The sequence below is a fragment of the Heptranchias perlo genome, chromosome 9 (assembly GCF_035084215.1).
Source record: "Heptranchias perlo isolate sHepPer1 chromosome 9, sHepPer1.hap1, whole genome shotgun sequence".
In the NCBI taxonomy this organism is placed as follows: Eukaryota; Metazoa; Chordata; class Chondrichthyes; order Hexanchiformes; family Hexanchidae; genus Heptranchias; species Heptranchias perlo.
Window position 1 is genome coordinate 60,906,995 of NC_090333.1, and position 16,686 is coordinate 60,923,680.

The following is a 16,686-nucleotide window of genomic DNA, read 5'->3' on the forward strand; positions in this document are numbered from 1 at the left end:
AATTGCTCAAATTTAGGAATAGCTAAATAGTGCATTCATTATAGAGAAGATCTGTAATTTTTGTGCAGTATTTTTTGTAAAAGTATTCCCCCCCCACATCTCTTGGTACAGCATATCGCAACAACAATTGTATTTATTTAGCATCTTTAAAGTATAAAAATGTCTCAGTGCTTCAAAGAAGCGTATTGAAAAAAAAATGGACACTGAGCCAAAGGCGCTGTTATTAGAAAGGGAGACAGAAAGCTTGGTCAAAGGAGGAGAGGGAGGTGGAGAGATAGAGGGGTTTAGGAAGTGAATTTCAAATTGCAGGGCCTGAGTAGCTGAAGGTACAGCAGCCAATGGTAGGGCAACGGGAGGGGGATGCACAAGAGGCCAGAGTCAGAGTAACAGAGATCGGGGGGATTGTAGGATTGGAGAATGTAGAGATAGGGAGGGGTGAGGCTGTTACGGATGAACATTTTTAAATTTGAGGTGTTGGGAGACCGGGAACTAATGTAGGTCAGCGAGGACGGGGGTGATGAGTGAGTGGGACTTGGTGCAGGATAGGGTACAGGTAGCAGAGTTTTAGATGAGCTGAAATTTATGGATATATGAGTGAGGTGGCCTGCTCCCAAGGCCTCTGCCAATATCATTTGAGTCCGCAAGATAGTGAGAGATGTTTCCTTTTTTTCCTCCTCCGACCATCTATTGGGGAAGTAGCTGGTCTCCATTCTACCTCCCCCAAGTAAAATGGGAGAGACTGAAAACTTTCTATGTGGAACCATGGGCATAAGGCACTTTTCTTGCCACTCTGCCAAAACATCATGGAGTGCCAACCTGCTGCACTGCCTGAAAACCAATTCTTGTAGGATATCTAAAAATGGCTGTTCATGGTAACATTAGCATTGGTTTTCAGAATAGGTCAGAATACTTCCAGGTGAAATGTTATAATTTGCTGACCTATTTCATGGTTGTGGTTATATGTATTTCTTTGATCGTGCAGTACTAAAGCTCATGTGCACTTTTTGCAGGCATGAAGAGCCTGATAATGAAAATAAAAGCATCCAAACTCCAATTCAGGTGCAGGTTAAAAATACTAAGCTGGGCATAAGCACTTTCTGGAGCTTGGAAAAATTTGAGTGGAAGTTGCCAGCTATGAGGGAACTTTATCAGGTAAAATTTTGTTCTAACTATAACAGATTAAAATATCTGTCCCAGCAATCCAGTATCTTGTTTAATGCATACATGAGCAGTAATCTGGGCCTGTTAGCAGAAAGTAAAACAAACTCTAATGGTTTCCTACAACTTCTAATTGCCACTTGGTGACACTAGTTAAAGGCTGTTGACTGTCTCCATTTTTCAGTCACCAGGATCCACTACAAACCAAGTTGACAGATTTATGTAGATGCCAAAATAATAAAATAAATCAAATGCCTCAAATACACAAAGCCTTTAATTAGGGACATATCCCACTGTCCTGCTTTATGTTTCCTCTAAGACTTACTCCGAAATCCAAGTTGTGTATATTTGTTACATGTTGGTGCCTATACAGAAAATGTTGCCATGTTATTACTGCAACACGGTGTGTACTACTTTACACAGTGGCCCAAATAATTTGGAAATGCTTCAAGACAAATTTCCTTTTGTAACCAAAATTTATTTACATATCTTTGCACTGTTCTCTCTCTTTCTTTCCCTTTTTTATTTAATGCTTCCCTATTTTTCTACCACTATTTTGTTCCTTGTTACTTTTTTTTTCTATTTTACTTTTTTTAATCACTTATTTAGCATTTTTTGTTCCTTTTTTGAATTTTTTTTCAGTTCTGCAGTCTATCTTTGTCTGACAATTTGTCTATTGTGGATGATAGTTGTGAAAATAGTTGATTGGAATCAAATGCAAAGTGTCTTTTGAAAGTATTGTGTGCTTGATTAGATTATAAAATACACGACTAACTTTTTTTAAAGTTACAATCTAAATATTTTTTAAAAAGGAGAATCAATAAAGCTACCCATGTCTTTTTAATTAGAATTTGTTTTACTGTGAAGCAGTGATACCAAACTAATACTGTGGGATAAAACAGTGCAAGGTTTCCTTTGCTAAGCTCATAATATGCACGTGCTTTCATATTATATTTTGTTATTCATATCAAGTGCCCATTATTAATATTATGCAGATTCCCATTCTTTGTCATAAAAAGCATTTTTTGATCTGATTATGTTTTTTATCTAAGGTTTTTTCCTATGTTGTTTCCAGTGTTGTTTAAATTTATGTACTGCTGTTGCTGTGACCTGTGCCATCTCTGTTGAGGCTTGATAAGCTGAGGTGTGAAAATAAAGTCAATTCTTCAAAAATTAAATTGTATCCTTGCACATGACCTGGAGATTTATGAGCCATAAAAATGGAATCTGGACAGCTTCTGATAAAACAAATTCAAACGTCATTAGCCTGGTCTCAATCTCAGACACTGCTATCTATCTTTTCCAACTGAGGTTTAATCAAAAGGTGATAACCTGAGCTTTTTAAACACACCTTTTAAGATCTTCACAACATATTTTGCACAGTGCAAAATGTTCAGACCTATATTAAGCTTTACAGAAGAACATGGTAGTATTTTGTTGTAAAATGACTTATATTTTTTGAATGCTTTAAAATGCTGCCTGTTTCACTGTCCCGTTTCTGCTTCACTTTTATTTATATTGACATTTATAGCTTAGCAGTAGTTTTCCTTTTTTTTAAAATTTCTAGAGGCCCCGTTTTGAATAGAGGACTGTAAAATGAAAGATGTTCTCTTCTGTTCTTGGGCAGTTATTTGCTAAAGTTAATTTTAAATTTGCAAACTCATAGTTTAATACCCTGTGGGTATGAAACAACAGCATAATCAAGTTCCTTTTTTGCCATTTTCCATTCTGAATAGTATAGGGAGTTAAGAGTAAGGAGAATGGAAATTATCATCACATCAACTTTGTTCAGACTCGGATTATTTTGCATTGGATTGTGTAATAAACATTTGTGCTACACACTGACATCACTTGGTATGTCTTTCAACATAAGGAACTGAGGAATTTCTACAAAGTTTGACCATTGAAAATTAAGTGTATATCTCGAAGGACAAAAAAGTCACTAAGATGTTAAGAGCAGTAACATATGGAGTGATTAATTTTACAAGCAGCTTGTGATTTATGAACTCTTCACTTGCATTATTGATTCTGAGACCTCTGTTCTATATTTAATGCTGACTTCACCACACCTGACAAAGGAATGCTTTGCACTATGATTTGAATATTGGGGTAGTGTTACAAATTCCAGTCTGCCATAGATATCGTCTCAGGTTTGGTGGCAACAGTCATTCCTGTAAGCTGGTCCCGTGTCCCTTATGTTCTGGGGTTGACTCATTGCCCAATTTCTATTAAATAATGGGGTAAACCAGAGAATGTTAGAATACAGCTCACTTGGTATATGATGTATATCTTTCACACATGCCTTCATGAGTGCTTTTCCAATAATTTAGTGGGCAGACTGTTTACATTTTGTTGAGGTTAGAATGAATCATTACGGTGTTTTATTTCTGAGCAAATGAACTTAGAGCAACAGTTATGATCAGACACAATTAAATCAATGCAATGTGTCTTCACATAATAATACAAAATAATAATCAAGTTATACTTCCCCACATTAAGCTTGACATAAACAAAATAACTTCTAACTTCTAACTTCTACCAACACTCCTGCATTTTAACTTTCTGAGTCAGGGTGAAAGCCTGCCCTAGCAGCTTTTTGTTTAAAAAATCTGACTCAGTGCTTCTGAAACTATTTTATCTGTGTTTGCAACCAGAAGGGAGGGCCTATGCCAGCCATCCCCTGATGGAAATGTGGGACCAGAAGCTTCCCATCATAATGGATGTGAGGTCTTTATTGATTACAAAGATATGTTAACAAATTACTTACTGTTTTCAGTGTTTGTCTAACTCATTAGCATTTTAACCACCTTTTTGACTCGGTACTTTTATTAAAACTTGCGTGAATGCACTTTGCTTCAAAACCCAACATTTAAAGGGACTCTCTTCCAAATCTTTTCTGTGGAGAACTAGTCAAAAATACTGACATGTGACAGGAGGCAACATTCTGGCTTGTATTACTGTTTCTCTTTCAACATTAGTACCCACTCTGGTTGTAAATGGGTAAATACATTTTCTCAACAGGGAAATTCACATTCTAGAGATGAAGACCTTTTTTATGACGCCAATGATGACTGGGAAACTGACTTGACTGTCTCTTCCTCTTTCTCTAGAAGACGGTGAGTAGCTTTTGAAATGTGCTTCCATGCAATTTAAAGTTGATTTGAAAACTTTAAATATTCTGGGTTGAAAGGATATAATGCAATTAAAAGTACCAACAATAGATGGTTATCAGATATCCCACTTTTTACTGCTGTCAGTAATGGGTCATAGCCTTCTACTGAGGTTGCCAAAGATTTTTTTCCCTCCCTTCCAGTCATGTGTGCAACAATGACTTTGTTCTGTTCTCTTTAACTATATTGTCCTATGAGGAGAGATTGAGTAGACTGGGCCTATACTCTCGGGTTTAGAAGAATGAGAGGTGATCTCATTGAAATGTATAACATTCTTAGAGGGTTTGACAGGGTAGATGCTGAGCGGCTGTTTCCCCTGGTGTGTGAGTCTAGAACTAGGGGACATAGTCTCAGGATAAAGGGTCAGCCATTTAGGACTGAAATGAGGAAAAATTTCTTCACTGAGGGTTGTGAATATTTGGAATTCTCTACCCCAGAGGGCTGTGGATGCTCAGACGTGTTGAGTATATTCAAGACTGAGATGGACAGATTTTTGGACACTAAGGGAATCAAGGGATATGAGGATAGGGTGTTAAAGTGGAATTGAGGTAGAAGATCAGCTATGATATTATTGAATGGCGGAGCAGGCTCGAGGGGCCATATGGCCTACACCTCCTATTTCTTATGTTCTTATTACCTATAAATACTCAAATGTATTTCTGAATACACCCTCTAGTTGCTTTTGACTTTAAAAACTGTTTTTAGTTTGAGAAGATAATGCAAAACCTGTAGTAAGTATAATAAATCTGCAATTTCAGATTCCCTCTAACATCACTACTTGTATAATAATCATTTTGTTGATTAGGCTTTCATTTGTTAGAATATGGAGTATTAATTTCAAATGGAAAAAATACCTTGAGACATTTAGACGTAACACTAACATTATTAGGTTGTGTTCAATATTTATTCCGCACATGCTTGATTTGTATCTATTACAAGTGCTAATTTTTCTTTCCCATTTTTGGATCCAACCACTTCCCAACCCAAATTACAAACAAGTGATTTCCTCCGAGCCACTTTACCAATGGCATTCTTAATTGTGCATTTTCCTTTCTGTGCCCAGGAGTAGGTCTTGATGGCATGGCTGAGATTGTAGAGGGAATTTTGGGTGTGTCCTACTGCGACATGGCACAGTGCATTTGTTGGTATACCAAGTGATGCACACTGCCCCTTTTTTTTTCTAAAGCAGTAATTAATGTTTTATATGTTTGCAGCAATAGCTCCTGCATTTTTATGTTGTCTTGTTAGCTTGGTGTTATTTTGAGAACAGTACTTAAAATGTTGATTTTTAGTTATTGATCTGAAGTAGATGATGCTTGGTAAATTGTCATTGTTCCAAGTTTCAAAGTTTGAAAAAGCCAAGTTCACAGAATATGTGCCAATTTAAACGGAAGCTAGACTCCTTCAGAACAATTCCTTTTGCCAGTCAACAGCTGCATTGCTGAAAGGCTTACAATGTACATCTGTGAAATGTGGAGACAGACTGGGTGAAGATAGATTTTACACCACATGTTCATTTTGTTGTATTGCTAAGGCACTGGAATAACTTCTGCTGTAATTCTGTCTTGAACACTGGCAGTGCCTTTTATGTAAGTTTTGTAGTCCAGATGGAATGCTGTTAAAGGAGGATGGGTACAGGTCTTGGCAACATTTTACCAGCTTAGTGAATCGCTGGGTATCCAATTCTGAGAACCCTAAATATGTGCCATTTAAAACAACTGCATTAAAATGTTTATAATAAAAAAACAAGTTAAATAACCTTATTCAGTCTTGTTGAAAGAAATGTGCACTTGAAAAGAACATCCTTTAGAAAATAAAATGTGATATTTTGTTTGTATTTGTTACCTTTTAAGGTTCCATGCATACATATCTATAACTGCAAATGTATTCGTCCCTTCTGTGATGGTCATTAAGTTGATGTAGTTTATTAAAGCAACCTTACCTGATTGGTTGGAAGTACGTATTAATCACCATTGATTGAGACAGTGCGACGTCACATAAAAGTCCACATTCCTAGAATGACCTCAACTGCTACATAGCAATGTCGTAAAAAGGTTATAATGAATGAATGTTCCAGAACATTTAATTATCTTCCTGCCAGACCATCATGCTTTAATAAGCTCCCTGTCCTCTTCAAACATAACACACTCTAGAATGCTCTTTATAACTAAAGTTCACATTTTAACAACTTTATTTTAAACCTCCAGACTGGCATCGTTTGGCATATCCAATTAAATGGTAACAATCCAATTAAATGGTATCAGCTGAAATGCAGGAGTCAGCTGGTCCTATTTTGGGGCAGGAAAGCCTCAAACTAATTGAAGTGCTTGACCGTTCCCACGTGTGTGTCAACGTGGCTCAGTTGCCAGGGCTCTCACTTCTGGATCAGAAGATTGTGTTTTTGAGTTCCACACCAAGGCTATGGTGCATAATTTAGGCTGACACTCCACTGAGAAGGTGCTACATTGTTGGGACAACCACTGTTCAGATGACACAAAATCCCTCCTACCTGTTCAGAAAAACATTAAAAATCCTATGGCTGTATGCAAAGTAGAGTTCGGAATTCTGCCCGTCTCCCGCCAATGTACTTCCCTCAACCAGTACTACCAGCAAAAAAAAATCATTCATTTCATTGTTGTTTGCCACATTTGCCTACGTAACAGCTGCTGCGTTCGAACAACATTTCATTGTGTGAAACATTATGAAATGTTTTTCTAATGTCATGAAATACCATATAAATTCCAAGTTTTAAAAATTTTTGCTTTCATTATGCCTTCTGTTCCAACATGGATCATCTTGAATCTAGACAACATGCACATTAAGTTTATTTTTTAAAAAAAGGGTGTTCATATCAAATTATAGATACCATTTAAATATCTAGTGAAACAGGTATTATGAAACCTAAATATCTACTTTTGCATAAGTGCCCCTTCAGGAAAATATTCCAACATTAACAGTTCTGCTTTTGTTGAGACTTGTATTGTGATTTGACTCGTGTAAATGCATCGAGCCGCACTCAGAGTTTGATTTTATTGCAAATGAAATAAATGCAGCAACTTGTGATACTTGAAAGCTAAAATTACACACTTTTTTCCATGCTTAGAAGCAGAAGTTTTTTCAAAAGCAAACGAATGTCTGGATGTTTAGCAGGAATCCAAGCTTTTACCATTCAGAATCAGCAGTCTGTACATCCTACAGGTATCTGACTATACTGCTTCTGTATATTGTAGATTCAGTTAATGAATTATTACTGTTCTCTTTTCACAAATGGCTACAATGAAAACTTGAGATTTACGGCACTTATTTCTGTCAATTTTCTCTCTAGCTCCCTCCCCCCACCCCCCCTTCTTGACCTGAAGGTATTAACTCTTTGCTGGGATATAGTTCCTTGAGCGCTGATCACACTCTAGTTAGTGCCTGCTCTTCATGTCGGAGTCTAGGTGATGTTGGCAGATATTTTATCTGGAGGGAACCACACCCAAATCCAATCCTGTCTATATACATGCACGCCCTGCAGTGACCATTGGAAAGTTATCTGGAGCAGGAACCCTGACTGCTTCTGATGGTAAAAGGCGAACTAAATGGACCATGGTCTTTTTTCGCCTAGAAATTCCTATGTTCCTAGTTCTTTTTTACCCTCTTCCCTAACTCAGGTGCTCTAAAGCCAATTGTAGCACCGTCCCAGCTGAGATCTGTTCAATTTGCGCAGGCCAGGAATCAAACCTGGGACAGAGGAACATAGGAACAGGAGTAGGCCATTTAGCCCCTCGTGCCTGCTCCGCCATTTGATAAGATCATGGCTGATCTGTGATCTAACTCCATATACCCGCCTTTGGCCCATATCCCTTAATACCTTTGATTGCCAAAAAGCTATCTATCTCAGATTTAAAATTAGCAATTGAGCTAGTATCAATTGCCGTTTGCGGAAGAGAGTTCCAAACTTCTACCACCCTTTGTGTGTAGAAATGTTTTCTAATCTCACTCGTGAAAGGTCTGGCTCTAATTTTTAGACTGTGCCCCCTACTCCTAGAATCTCCAACCAGCAGAAATAATTTCTCTCTATCCACCCTATCCGTTCCCCTTAATATCTTATAAACTTCGATCAGATTACCCCTTAACCTTCGAAACTCGAGAATACAACCCCAATTTGTGTAATCTCTCCTCGTAACTTAACCCTTGAAGTCCGGGTATCATTCTAGTAAACCTACACTGCACTCCCTCCAAGGCCAATATGTCCTTCCGAAGGTGCGGTGCCCATGGTCTGCAAAGTTCGGCAACCCACTGACTTAACATAGGAATTGCTAGATGAAAAAAGACAATGGTCCATCTACTTCACTTCTACCATCCTGATAGTTGCATGATACAACAATAATGGAGTTGTTGACTAATAATAGCAATCAATCTCCATCTAGTCTACAACAGACCCAGAAATGACACGAGGAAAAACCCCAGTGGTGGAGAGCTTTGGGAACCATAGGCCCAAAGTCACCTTTGTCCTCCCAAGCATGCTACATTTACCATATGTCATGCCTCAAGTTACTTATGTACTGTAGCCCAAAATATTGTCCTGAATTTTCCTGAAAATTTGCACTACGGTACTTGTGCATCTATGGTGTATGCCACCATCATGACACAGAAATTCCAGTGATTTATGCCACGCCATAATTTCCTGGGACTTTTACGCTACTCCACGGAGACCCTTATCAAAACAGTTGATAAAGCCCCTCCCCCCACCTCAATCAATGGCAATCTTGAATTTGCTGAATTAACGCTACTTTGATCGCTGCTGACTGTTAGACAATTACTGAATGGCATTGGTGAGTTACAGAATGGTGCTGTTCGGCTCAATCAGTAAAGTTATTGCTCAGCAGGTTGCCTATACCTGAGGAAGGGCTTCATTTCATAATAAAATTAAAGTTTAATGTTGTCTTGATCGTAAAGGAATCCTTGAGGGGTAACATTTTTACTAGTGTGTTCTAGGAACTTCATTAAAATCTTAAACCTCAATTAAGTAATAAAATAAATGTTTTGACAGTCAGGCATGTTTGAGTAACATGCAAGAGTAACACTGCTCAGTTGACATTCAAACTTTAACAAAATAACAGCCATTTCTTTTTGAAACTGACTGTCTTAACGATCCACATCAGATAGACTGATGATATAAATCAGTTGTAAATATGGTGCTTAGACAGAAATTCAGATACCTTGTCATGATCTACATTATATCGTCCCTTTAGAATCCTAAAAGCAGCTGAACCACTGCGGAGGCTGTGGGGGCGGGGGGTGCTTGTTTTATATTTTACAGTATGTTTAGCTTAAGTACTAAATGTTTGACTTGTTTCCATTTCTGAAGCTACTAAATACAGACCTTTTTGCTTTGAATACTTCTGGTGCATGACCTCATTTGTGATGCATGTGGTAAATGTGACTGAGTGGTTTGTCAACATTAAATGCTTTTATTCCAGTGCAGTTAAGATTTTTAAAAAATTATTTCTCAGTAGTTGCAATTTTGCTTTTGACATTCACAAAGTAAGAATATTGGAAACTTTTTTATGAAGGTGAAAAATTGTTTTTGTTTTGAGTTTGTGCTTTTGAAAGAAAATTCTTGAGTTTGTTCTCACCATGGCAACTCTGTAGATGCCACATTTATCGTCCATGGCAGTTGCCAGACTTGAACTTGAGGCAACACAATAGCTCCTCTGTGACTAGATGAAGAATGCACGTAACCCCTGAGTTCTTTATGAATTTCAAGTTGCACTGCAGGTGGTTGGTTAAATTTTACCTGCTTTAATGTGTTTCTCGACAGCTTGGAACGTTGCCATTGCAAGGTTGATGGGCCTCAGTAGAAACTGCTTTGTTTCCCATAATGGATCCATCATAGATTTTCCCAGAATGACTGTTAGGTGTCTTCTTTCATGCTGTGCATGAAGTGTAATGGTTCATCAAAATCAAGAGCTGGTTTGTTTGGGGCAAAAAAAAAATATGTACAGTAAATTTTGTTGTAGATGTTTGTTTTCTGTATATCAATTAGCAATTCCTTTACTTTCATTGGTAAAGCTGGAATCATGAGTCTTTAAATTAAACAGGTACTCGAGTGTTTTCGCTGATGAGATTCTTTCCATTATGAAACAGATCTACTGAACGTTTCTCAGAGTATATGCATAGCAGCGCCTGAGTCGACACTGCCTGTCGTTTGTAAGGAAATTTTAGGTGCAGCTGTTGATTTTCTGGGAAGAAGTCATTTACCACCGGAGAACATTCCTGATAGACTCGTCACTGACCTGCTAACCATTCATAAAGGGACGATGGAAATCTCCAATGCCTATGAACAGCTAGATGAAGAAAGTCAAGAAAATTGTAAGTCGACAATTCTGCTGGGGAAAAAAAATTGTCTTTAGTTTTTAATCTCCAGGAAATACATTAGCACTTTTTAAAACTAAAAGGAGAATGCAAATAACTACATGTTTTTCAATGTTGTCATGAGACATTTATTCTGGGAATTGTGCAATAAATTTGAACTAAGTAGGTCTCCTTGGTATGAAGGAGATGGTTGTGGAGGAGGGAAAGCAAACTTATAAAATGACAAAATGAAAGGACTCTTGGAGTCATTTCTCTTCACTCGTGCTGTTCAATTTACTTGTGCATAATTTCACATTGCAATCTTACTTTAATAACTCACTTTTTTACTTCTACATAGTGTTCACCAGTAATCAAGCAATGCAATCTAATTGTGTCAGAGCTACATCAACTTTTGAAAGGGTGACAATTCTAGTGAAACTGTGGATGGACACTGCTCCACAAGACACTTGCTTTGGGATGATTGAAGATGAGCTGCTGGGGGAAGTTGGAACATTGGGTAGAAACTTACAACTATTATTGCAGGTATGCAATGCTCATTTTCATTGTGTCTATGTACAAGACAAAGTAGAAGAACTTACAGCAGGTAAGATTAAGATTAAAAGTTGTGTCTCAGTTTTTCCTTTCCCCATGAAGAAGCAGATCGTTAACTGTAATGTTTATGGCTCTCTATTAACGGGGAACCCATATATATGCTAAAAGACAAATGAATTGTAATGTAATGTAATTTTTCAATAGCACATAAATGTCTTGCCTTCATGTTGAAAGTGTTTTCCACTTGTGCTTTAAAACAGTGAGATGCTAGCAAAGCAGTTTTGGTATACAGTTTAAAACACTTTCAGCATCTGGTTATTTCATCTGTGAGCTACTATATCAGCTTTTATAAAAATCTCAATTATAAAAGAACTGTTTTCTTTCTTTCTTTCAAGGTGGAATGCTGTCATTAAACATTTCCTGATACAGATTAAAACTCCTGTACTCTGGTCCAACAAAGTCCCTTAACTCCAAGCTCAGCATTACCTGCAATGCTAATTCAAACTTTTCTGCTTTTCTATTTTCCGTATAAACTATTCTTCTAGCTTCAATGTCAATAAATGTGAGGTTGTATATTTTGGTTTTAAAAAAAAAAGTATTAATTATACTCTGGGGGAAGACTGAATGATATGGAAGGACAGAGGGCTTTGTGGATTCAGGCTTTCAAAACATCAAAAGAGCACTTCAAGTGGATAACTCAATAAGAAAAGCTAATGGAATACTGGGAAGAGGAGTAGAATATAGAAATCAAGATGAAATAGCAATTTGGGGGGTGGGGATGTGGAGAGAGGAGGACCATAAACGAAATGGGGGTCAAGGAAAATTTGACAGTTGGAATTTAGTCTGACAGAATTTAAAATGTGATAATTTTATTAAATAGTGCTTGCGCATAAGTATTTTACTGTCATCCAATTACCTTGTAATATGCTGTTTGCTCAAGAGGAACTTTATGCCGTACAGCCCAAAACAGAAAATGCTGGAAATCTCCTTCAGAACTATCCCCAAAATGTCATCCTGCCTTTTCTCTCTGCAGCCACTGAGTGAGCTGCAGTGCATGTCCAGCATTTTCTGTTTTTATTTCAATTTCCAACATATGCAGCTTTTTTGCTATTTATTTGAGGTTGTCTTTATTAATATTCAATAAAGGTTTTACATAAAAGTTTTGAGTACCAGTGAATTTTAATTGAATTTTTATTTGAATTCATTTTTGTCCATGTACAAGACTTCTGAAAGTTGGAAAGAGTTGTTAGTGCTTGTTAATCCATTTAATTTAAATGAATTAATTAAATATCTTGTTGCAAGCTGATGCCTGTTTGTGTTTCCAGGGCTGTGATTCAGACATTTCTTCTATGGTAATAGAAGCTCAGAACAAAATAAGCCAAACAATTAGAAGACTTGTAAAGCACATAGGTCATTTGGCAGCCTTCATGAGTATGGAGCTGCATTTTGACGAAGAGAACATGGATGATTCACCCAGTTACAAGGTACTGTGCTTTTCTGATTCTGAATAAGAAAAAGTTCCAGGCATTGAGAATTCAATGAATAATGTGAATTTTGTTCTTGCCCCATTTTCAAGAAGCTATATGTTTTTAAACAGTTAAAATGTGCAGCACTATATCAACTGCAGGTATATTTAAAATCTGCTAGTCTCAATACAAAGCAGAATTACTAAAACAATCTGTGACGATCATTGGCATGTTTGCCAAGTCCATTATTTTTCACTTTCAGCTTGAGGGCTGGTCAACCTTATGCCACCCTAAATGTACCCCCTGATAATCAACCTAAAGTATATATTCTTCTGGAATGAATGGAACTGGAATAGAAGGACTCCAAATTTGCTTGGTGCTTAAATAAATTACTAAAGAGTCCTAAGTTCCTATAATCTCAGTTGTGACAAGTAAAAAATGTCCCCTTTCAGGCACTGTTATAACCATCAATAAGTTTTGTGGTTAGACATCAAGCTGTTGCCATCTTTTTTTAAAAAAAAATTTGTTTCATTTATCTGATCTCTCCACTTCAATTTTCTTTCCCAATGGCCAAGTCTCAGCATTACAATTAAGTGTGGTCCTCCAGCAATGATCTGTATGACACAATCACCTCTAGAGTCCTCCAGTGATCTATCCTTGGTCCCCTCCTCTTCCTCAACTATCTCTCAGTGACATCATTCACAGGCCCTGGGTCAGCTTCTATATCTACTTTTACTTCTCCACTGGTTGACCCCACGACTACCTCTGTGTTGTCAAACTGCTTTCTGACTCTGTCGTGAATGAGTCAAAATTTCCTTAACTAAACATCGGTAAGAGAAAAGCTGTTGTTTTCACCCCCACCATAAACTCCGCTCCCTTGATACTGACTCCATCTGCCTTCCTGCCACTCAGCTGAACCTTGGCATTCTGTTTGACCCAGAGCCATGTTTCAAACCCCACATCCTAGCCATCACCGACTATCTGCTTCTACCTCCAAAATTGCCTGCCTCTGCATCTACCGTATCCATCCTTTTTGTCACCTCTAGGCTTGTCTTCTCAAGTAGTCTTTGACAGTCTCTCATATTCCACCCTCCTTAAACTCTAACTTGTTCAAAACCTGCTCACCCCCCATCCTTAGCTCCCTGTCCCCAATGTTTGAATTTAAAATCCTTTCCTCATCTTCAAATCTACCCATGGCTTCATTCTGCCCTATCTCTGCAGATCCCCTCCCTTCCATACCCTTCATAAGCACAGGAGTGGGCCATTCAGCCTCTCGAGCCTGTTCTGCCATTCATTTAGATCATGGTTGATCTATGCCTCTACTCCATTTTACCCGCCTTTTATTCCCTATCTCTTGCTACCGTTGCCTAACAAAAGCAGATCGATCACAGTCTTGAAAATTTCAATTGACCCAGCATCCACAGTCTTTTGGGGGAGTGAGTTCCAGATTTTCACTACCCTTTGTCAGAAAAAAATGCTTTCTGATTTCACTCCTAAATGGCCCAGCTCTAATTTTAAGATTACGTCTTCTTATACAGGATTCCCCACCTGAAGAAATAGGATAGACACAGACAAACTATCAGTCACCCAACTCTGGCCTTTTGTGCATCCTGCTCTCCTTTGCCCCAGCATTGGTGGCAGAGTCTTCAGCTGCCTCGGGCATACTCTGAAATTCACTCCTAAATCACTGTGCCTTTCTGCTTTTTACACTTTAAAAACCTTCAGGTCATGTTCCTCAACAGTCTCACCATGACCTGGCATCCATTCTTCTATCTCGTTTCCCTCCCTCTTTTTTTTCTCCTCCCCCTCCCCCCCCCCCCAATATTCACGCGAGGAGTGGTCAAAGCAGGGAACTGGGTCTTCAATTGAAGTGAGAATGGAGTGACTTAGGGAGGGGACTTTATGCAAAGAATAGTATAAGCAGGAAAAGGTGATTATAATTCTCCACTGTTAACATTGTCCATTAACTTCCTAGAAATCTTGAATGCAAGGGCCTACTTTTACATTTACACACATAATAGTGCGGAATTGAACTGTTTCTGTTCCAAAGCCAAATGTAGTTTCTATGAAATAAATGTCATCACTAGAAAAAAAAAACTGTCTAAATAAACCACCTGGCTTGAAAAGAAAGTCATGGTCGTCTTTTTAAAATTTGATACTAAGCTTAGATTAGGTTTGATTAGTCATGTTCAGCTAATTCTGTGTTCTGAATGTCTTCACAGAGGAGTGTTCTGGCCTGTCTTTTTGAGGGAGCAGAATCTGGAATGGAGAGTCTCCTAAATGTTGGTCTAAAAAGAATAAAGGAATATCAGAAGCTATTGCAAAGACCATCATCGAACATAGAGGTAATCTGATTGTTTAAAACTCCCCATCTGGTATTGTTGAGTCTGTAAAGGTAGGATAATGTGTTGGATTAAATTACAAAAATATATAATTTCAGTAATTGCTTTTCTTCACATGGCTAATATTGATATTGAAATCCATTGAGTTCTGGCACTTTGCTTCCAAATCTACATAATGATCAAGCTTCAATGCAATAAAATATACTTTCTAAACCTACAGACAATATTGCTGAAAATGTTGGTTTATACTAGATGCCATATACTGTAATCTGAGCCTGCAAATTATTAGTAAAGTGCAAATATTGAAAATGTTGCTTTGAATCAATAAACTTAGAGATTTCAAACAATAGCCCACCACACTACTACCTTTTTTGAAGTTATCAACACAAGATATCAAATGTGAAAAAATAGGAAGGCAACTTGTGTTTATGTAGTGCGTTATTACATGGAAATATCTCGAAGTGCTTTATACAATTAATTATTGCACTAACCATGCCACAAAACCTTTCTCACTGCTAGCACCCGTTTTCCCTCTTTCACCAAATGCTGTATTAGCTTGTTGGTGATGACGTTAAACGAGAAATAACTTTTTAATCATTTTAGGAATAGTGAAGTTTTAATTGTTCAGGAGAAGTTTATCCTAAAATGGGCCAACAGAGAAATATGTTCGTTTACGCTTGACTTGTGTAACCACTCCTACGTTGTTTCCGCTAATTCCTGAATGCACGTTGAAATGTTTTACAAATTGTTGATTATTATAGCTTCATGACTTGCACTTATCTGCTTTGTCATTCTCCCTATCTTTCTCACACCTCTATAACTGCTGTGCTGTATGTAAAATATTTGCAAGATGACAATGTGTTTGTTTATGCCTCCTAAAAGTAGATATAGTTTTCCTAAAAGTTGCTGTTTGTCATCCTAAGAAAATGGCATTATGAGGTTAATTGAAGATCTCAAGTGATGAGTTAAATCACTCATTGCTAGAATCAATGCCATAAGGTAATCCTCATATCCACATTACCGTTGCTTTATTGCCTGGCAACTTTGACCTTTTTCTCTTGGTAAATACAGACAGGCAAGTGTGCGAGCATTGAAGAAGAGTTATTGTACTTTAATGGAGTTACATGTATGATGATTTGCATTAGAAGCTTGTTTATTTGGGTGCTGTAATGTTATAATGTAACCTTTTATGGCATTGATTCTAGCAATGAGTGATTTCACTCATCACTTGAGCTATCGAATTAACCTCATAATGCCACTCATTTAAGGTGACAAACAGCAGCTTTTGGCAAAATTACAACTACCTTTCAGGAGGCATAAACGATCACCGCCCCTCTCCGCATCCCCCTGCAGCATGTTCGTTCACTTGCGAACAAGGCTGTTGCCATCCATGACCATATAGTGGATGGTTACATTGACATCATGGCCTTGACAAAAACTTGGCAGAAGGGTGACGACACCAGCCTCCCCACCTGGCTATACCTTTTACTACCTGCTTTGCCCAAATTGTCACGGTGGCCCTTATCACCAAATCCCACCTTGATCTTTTCCCCCTATTTCTCTGGCACCTTTTCCTCCCCTTGTTTTACCCCTCTTGCCTCTCTTTTTAAAATCCTTGTTCTCTTTTGCCCACCCAAGCCCCACACTGAGTTTCTCACT

At 37.8% G+C, this 16,686-nt stretch overlaps 1 protein-coding gene across 1 annotated transcript in view; it reads left to right on the forward strand.

Moving 5' to 3' along the window:
* The window catches only part of kif14 (kinesin family member 14), an 82,128-nt gene that overhangs the window by 46,864 nt on the left and 18,578 nt on the right, over nucleotides 1-16,686 (forward strand). The window contains exons 20-26 of the mRNA XM_067990617.1: nucleotides 1,011-1,152; nucleotides 4,180-4,274; nucleotides 7,432-7,526; nucleotides 10,461-10,685; nucleotides 11,026-11,210; nucleotides 12,545-12,703; nucleotides 14,908-15,030. Of these exons, the coding sequence (XP_067846718.1) occupies nucleotides 1,011-1,152; nucleotides 4,180-4,274; nucleotides 7,432-7,526; nucleotides 10,461-10,685; nucleotides 11,026-11,210; nucleotides 12,545-12,703; nucleotides 14,908-15,030 (1,024 nt within the window). The remainder of the gene's footprint in view (nucleotides 1-1,010; nucleotides 1,153-4,179; nucleotides 4,275-7,431; nucleotides 7,527-10,460; nucleotides 10,686-11,025; nucleotides 11,211-12,544; nucleotides 12,704-14,907; nucleotides 15,031-16,686) is intronic.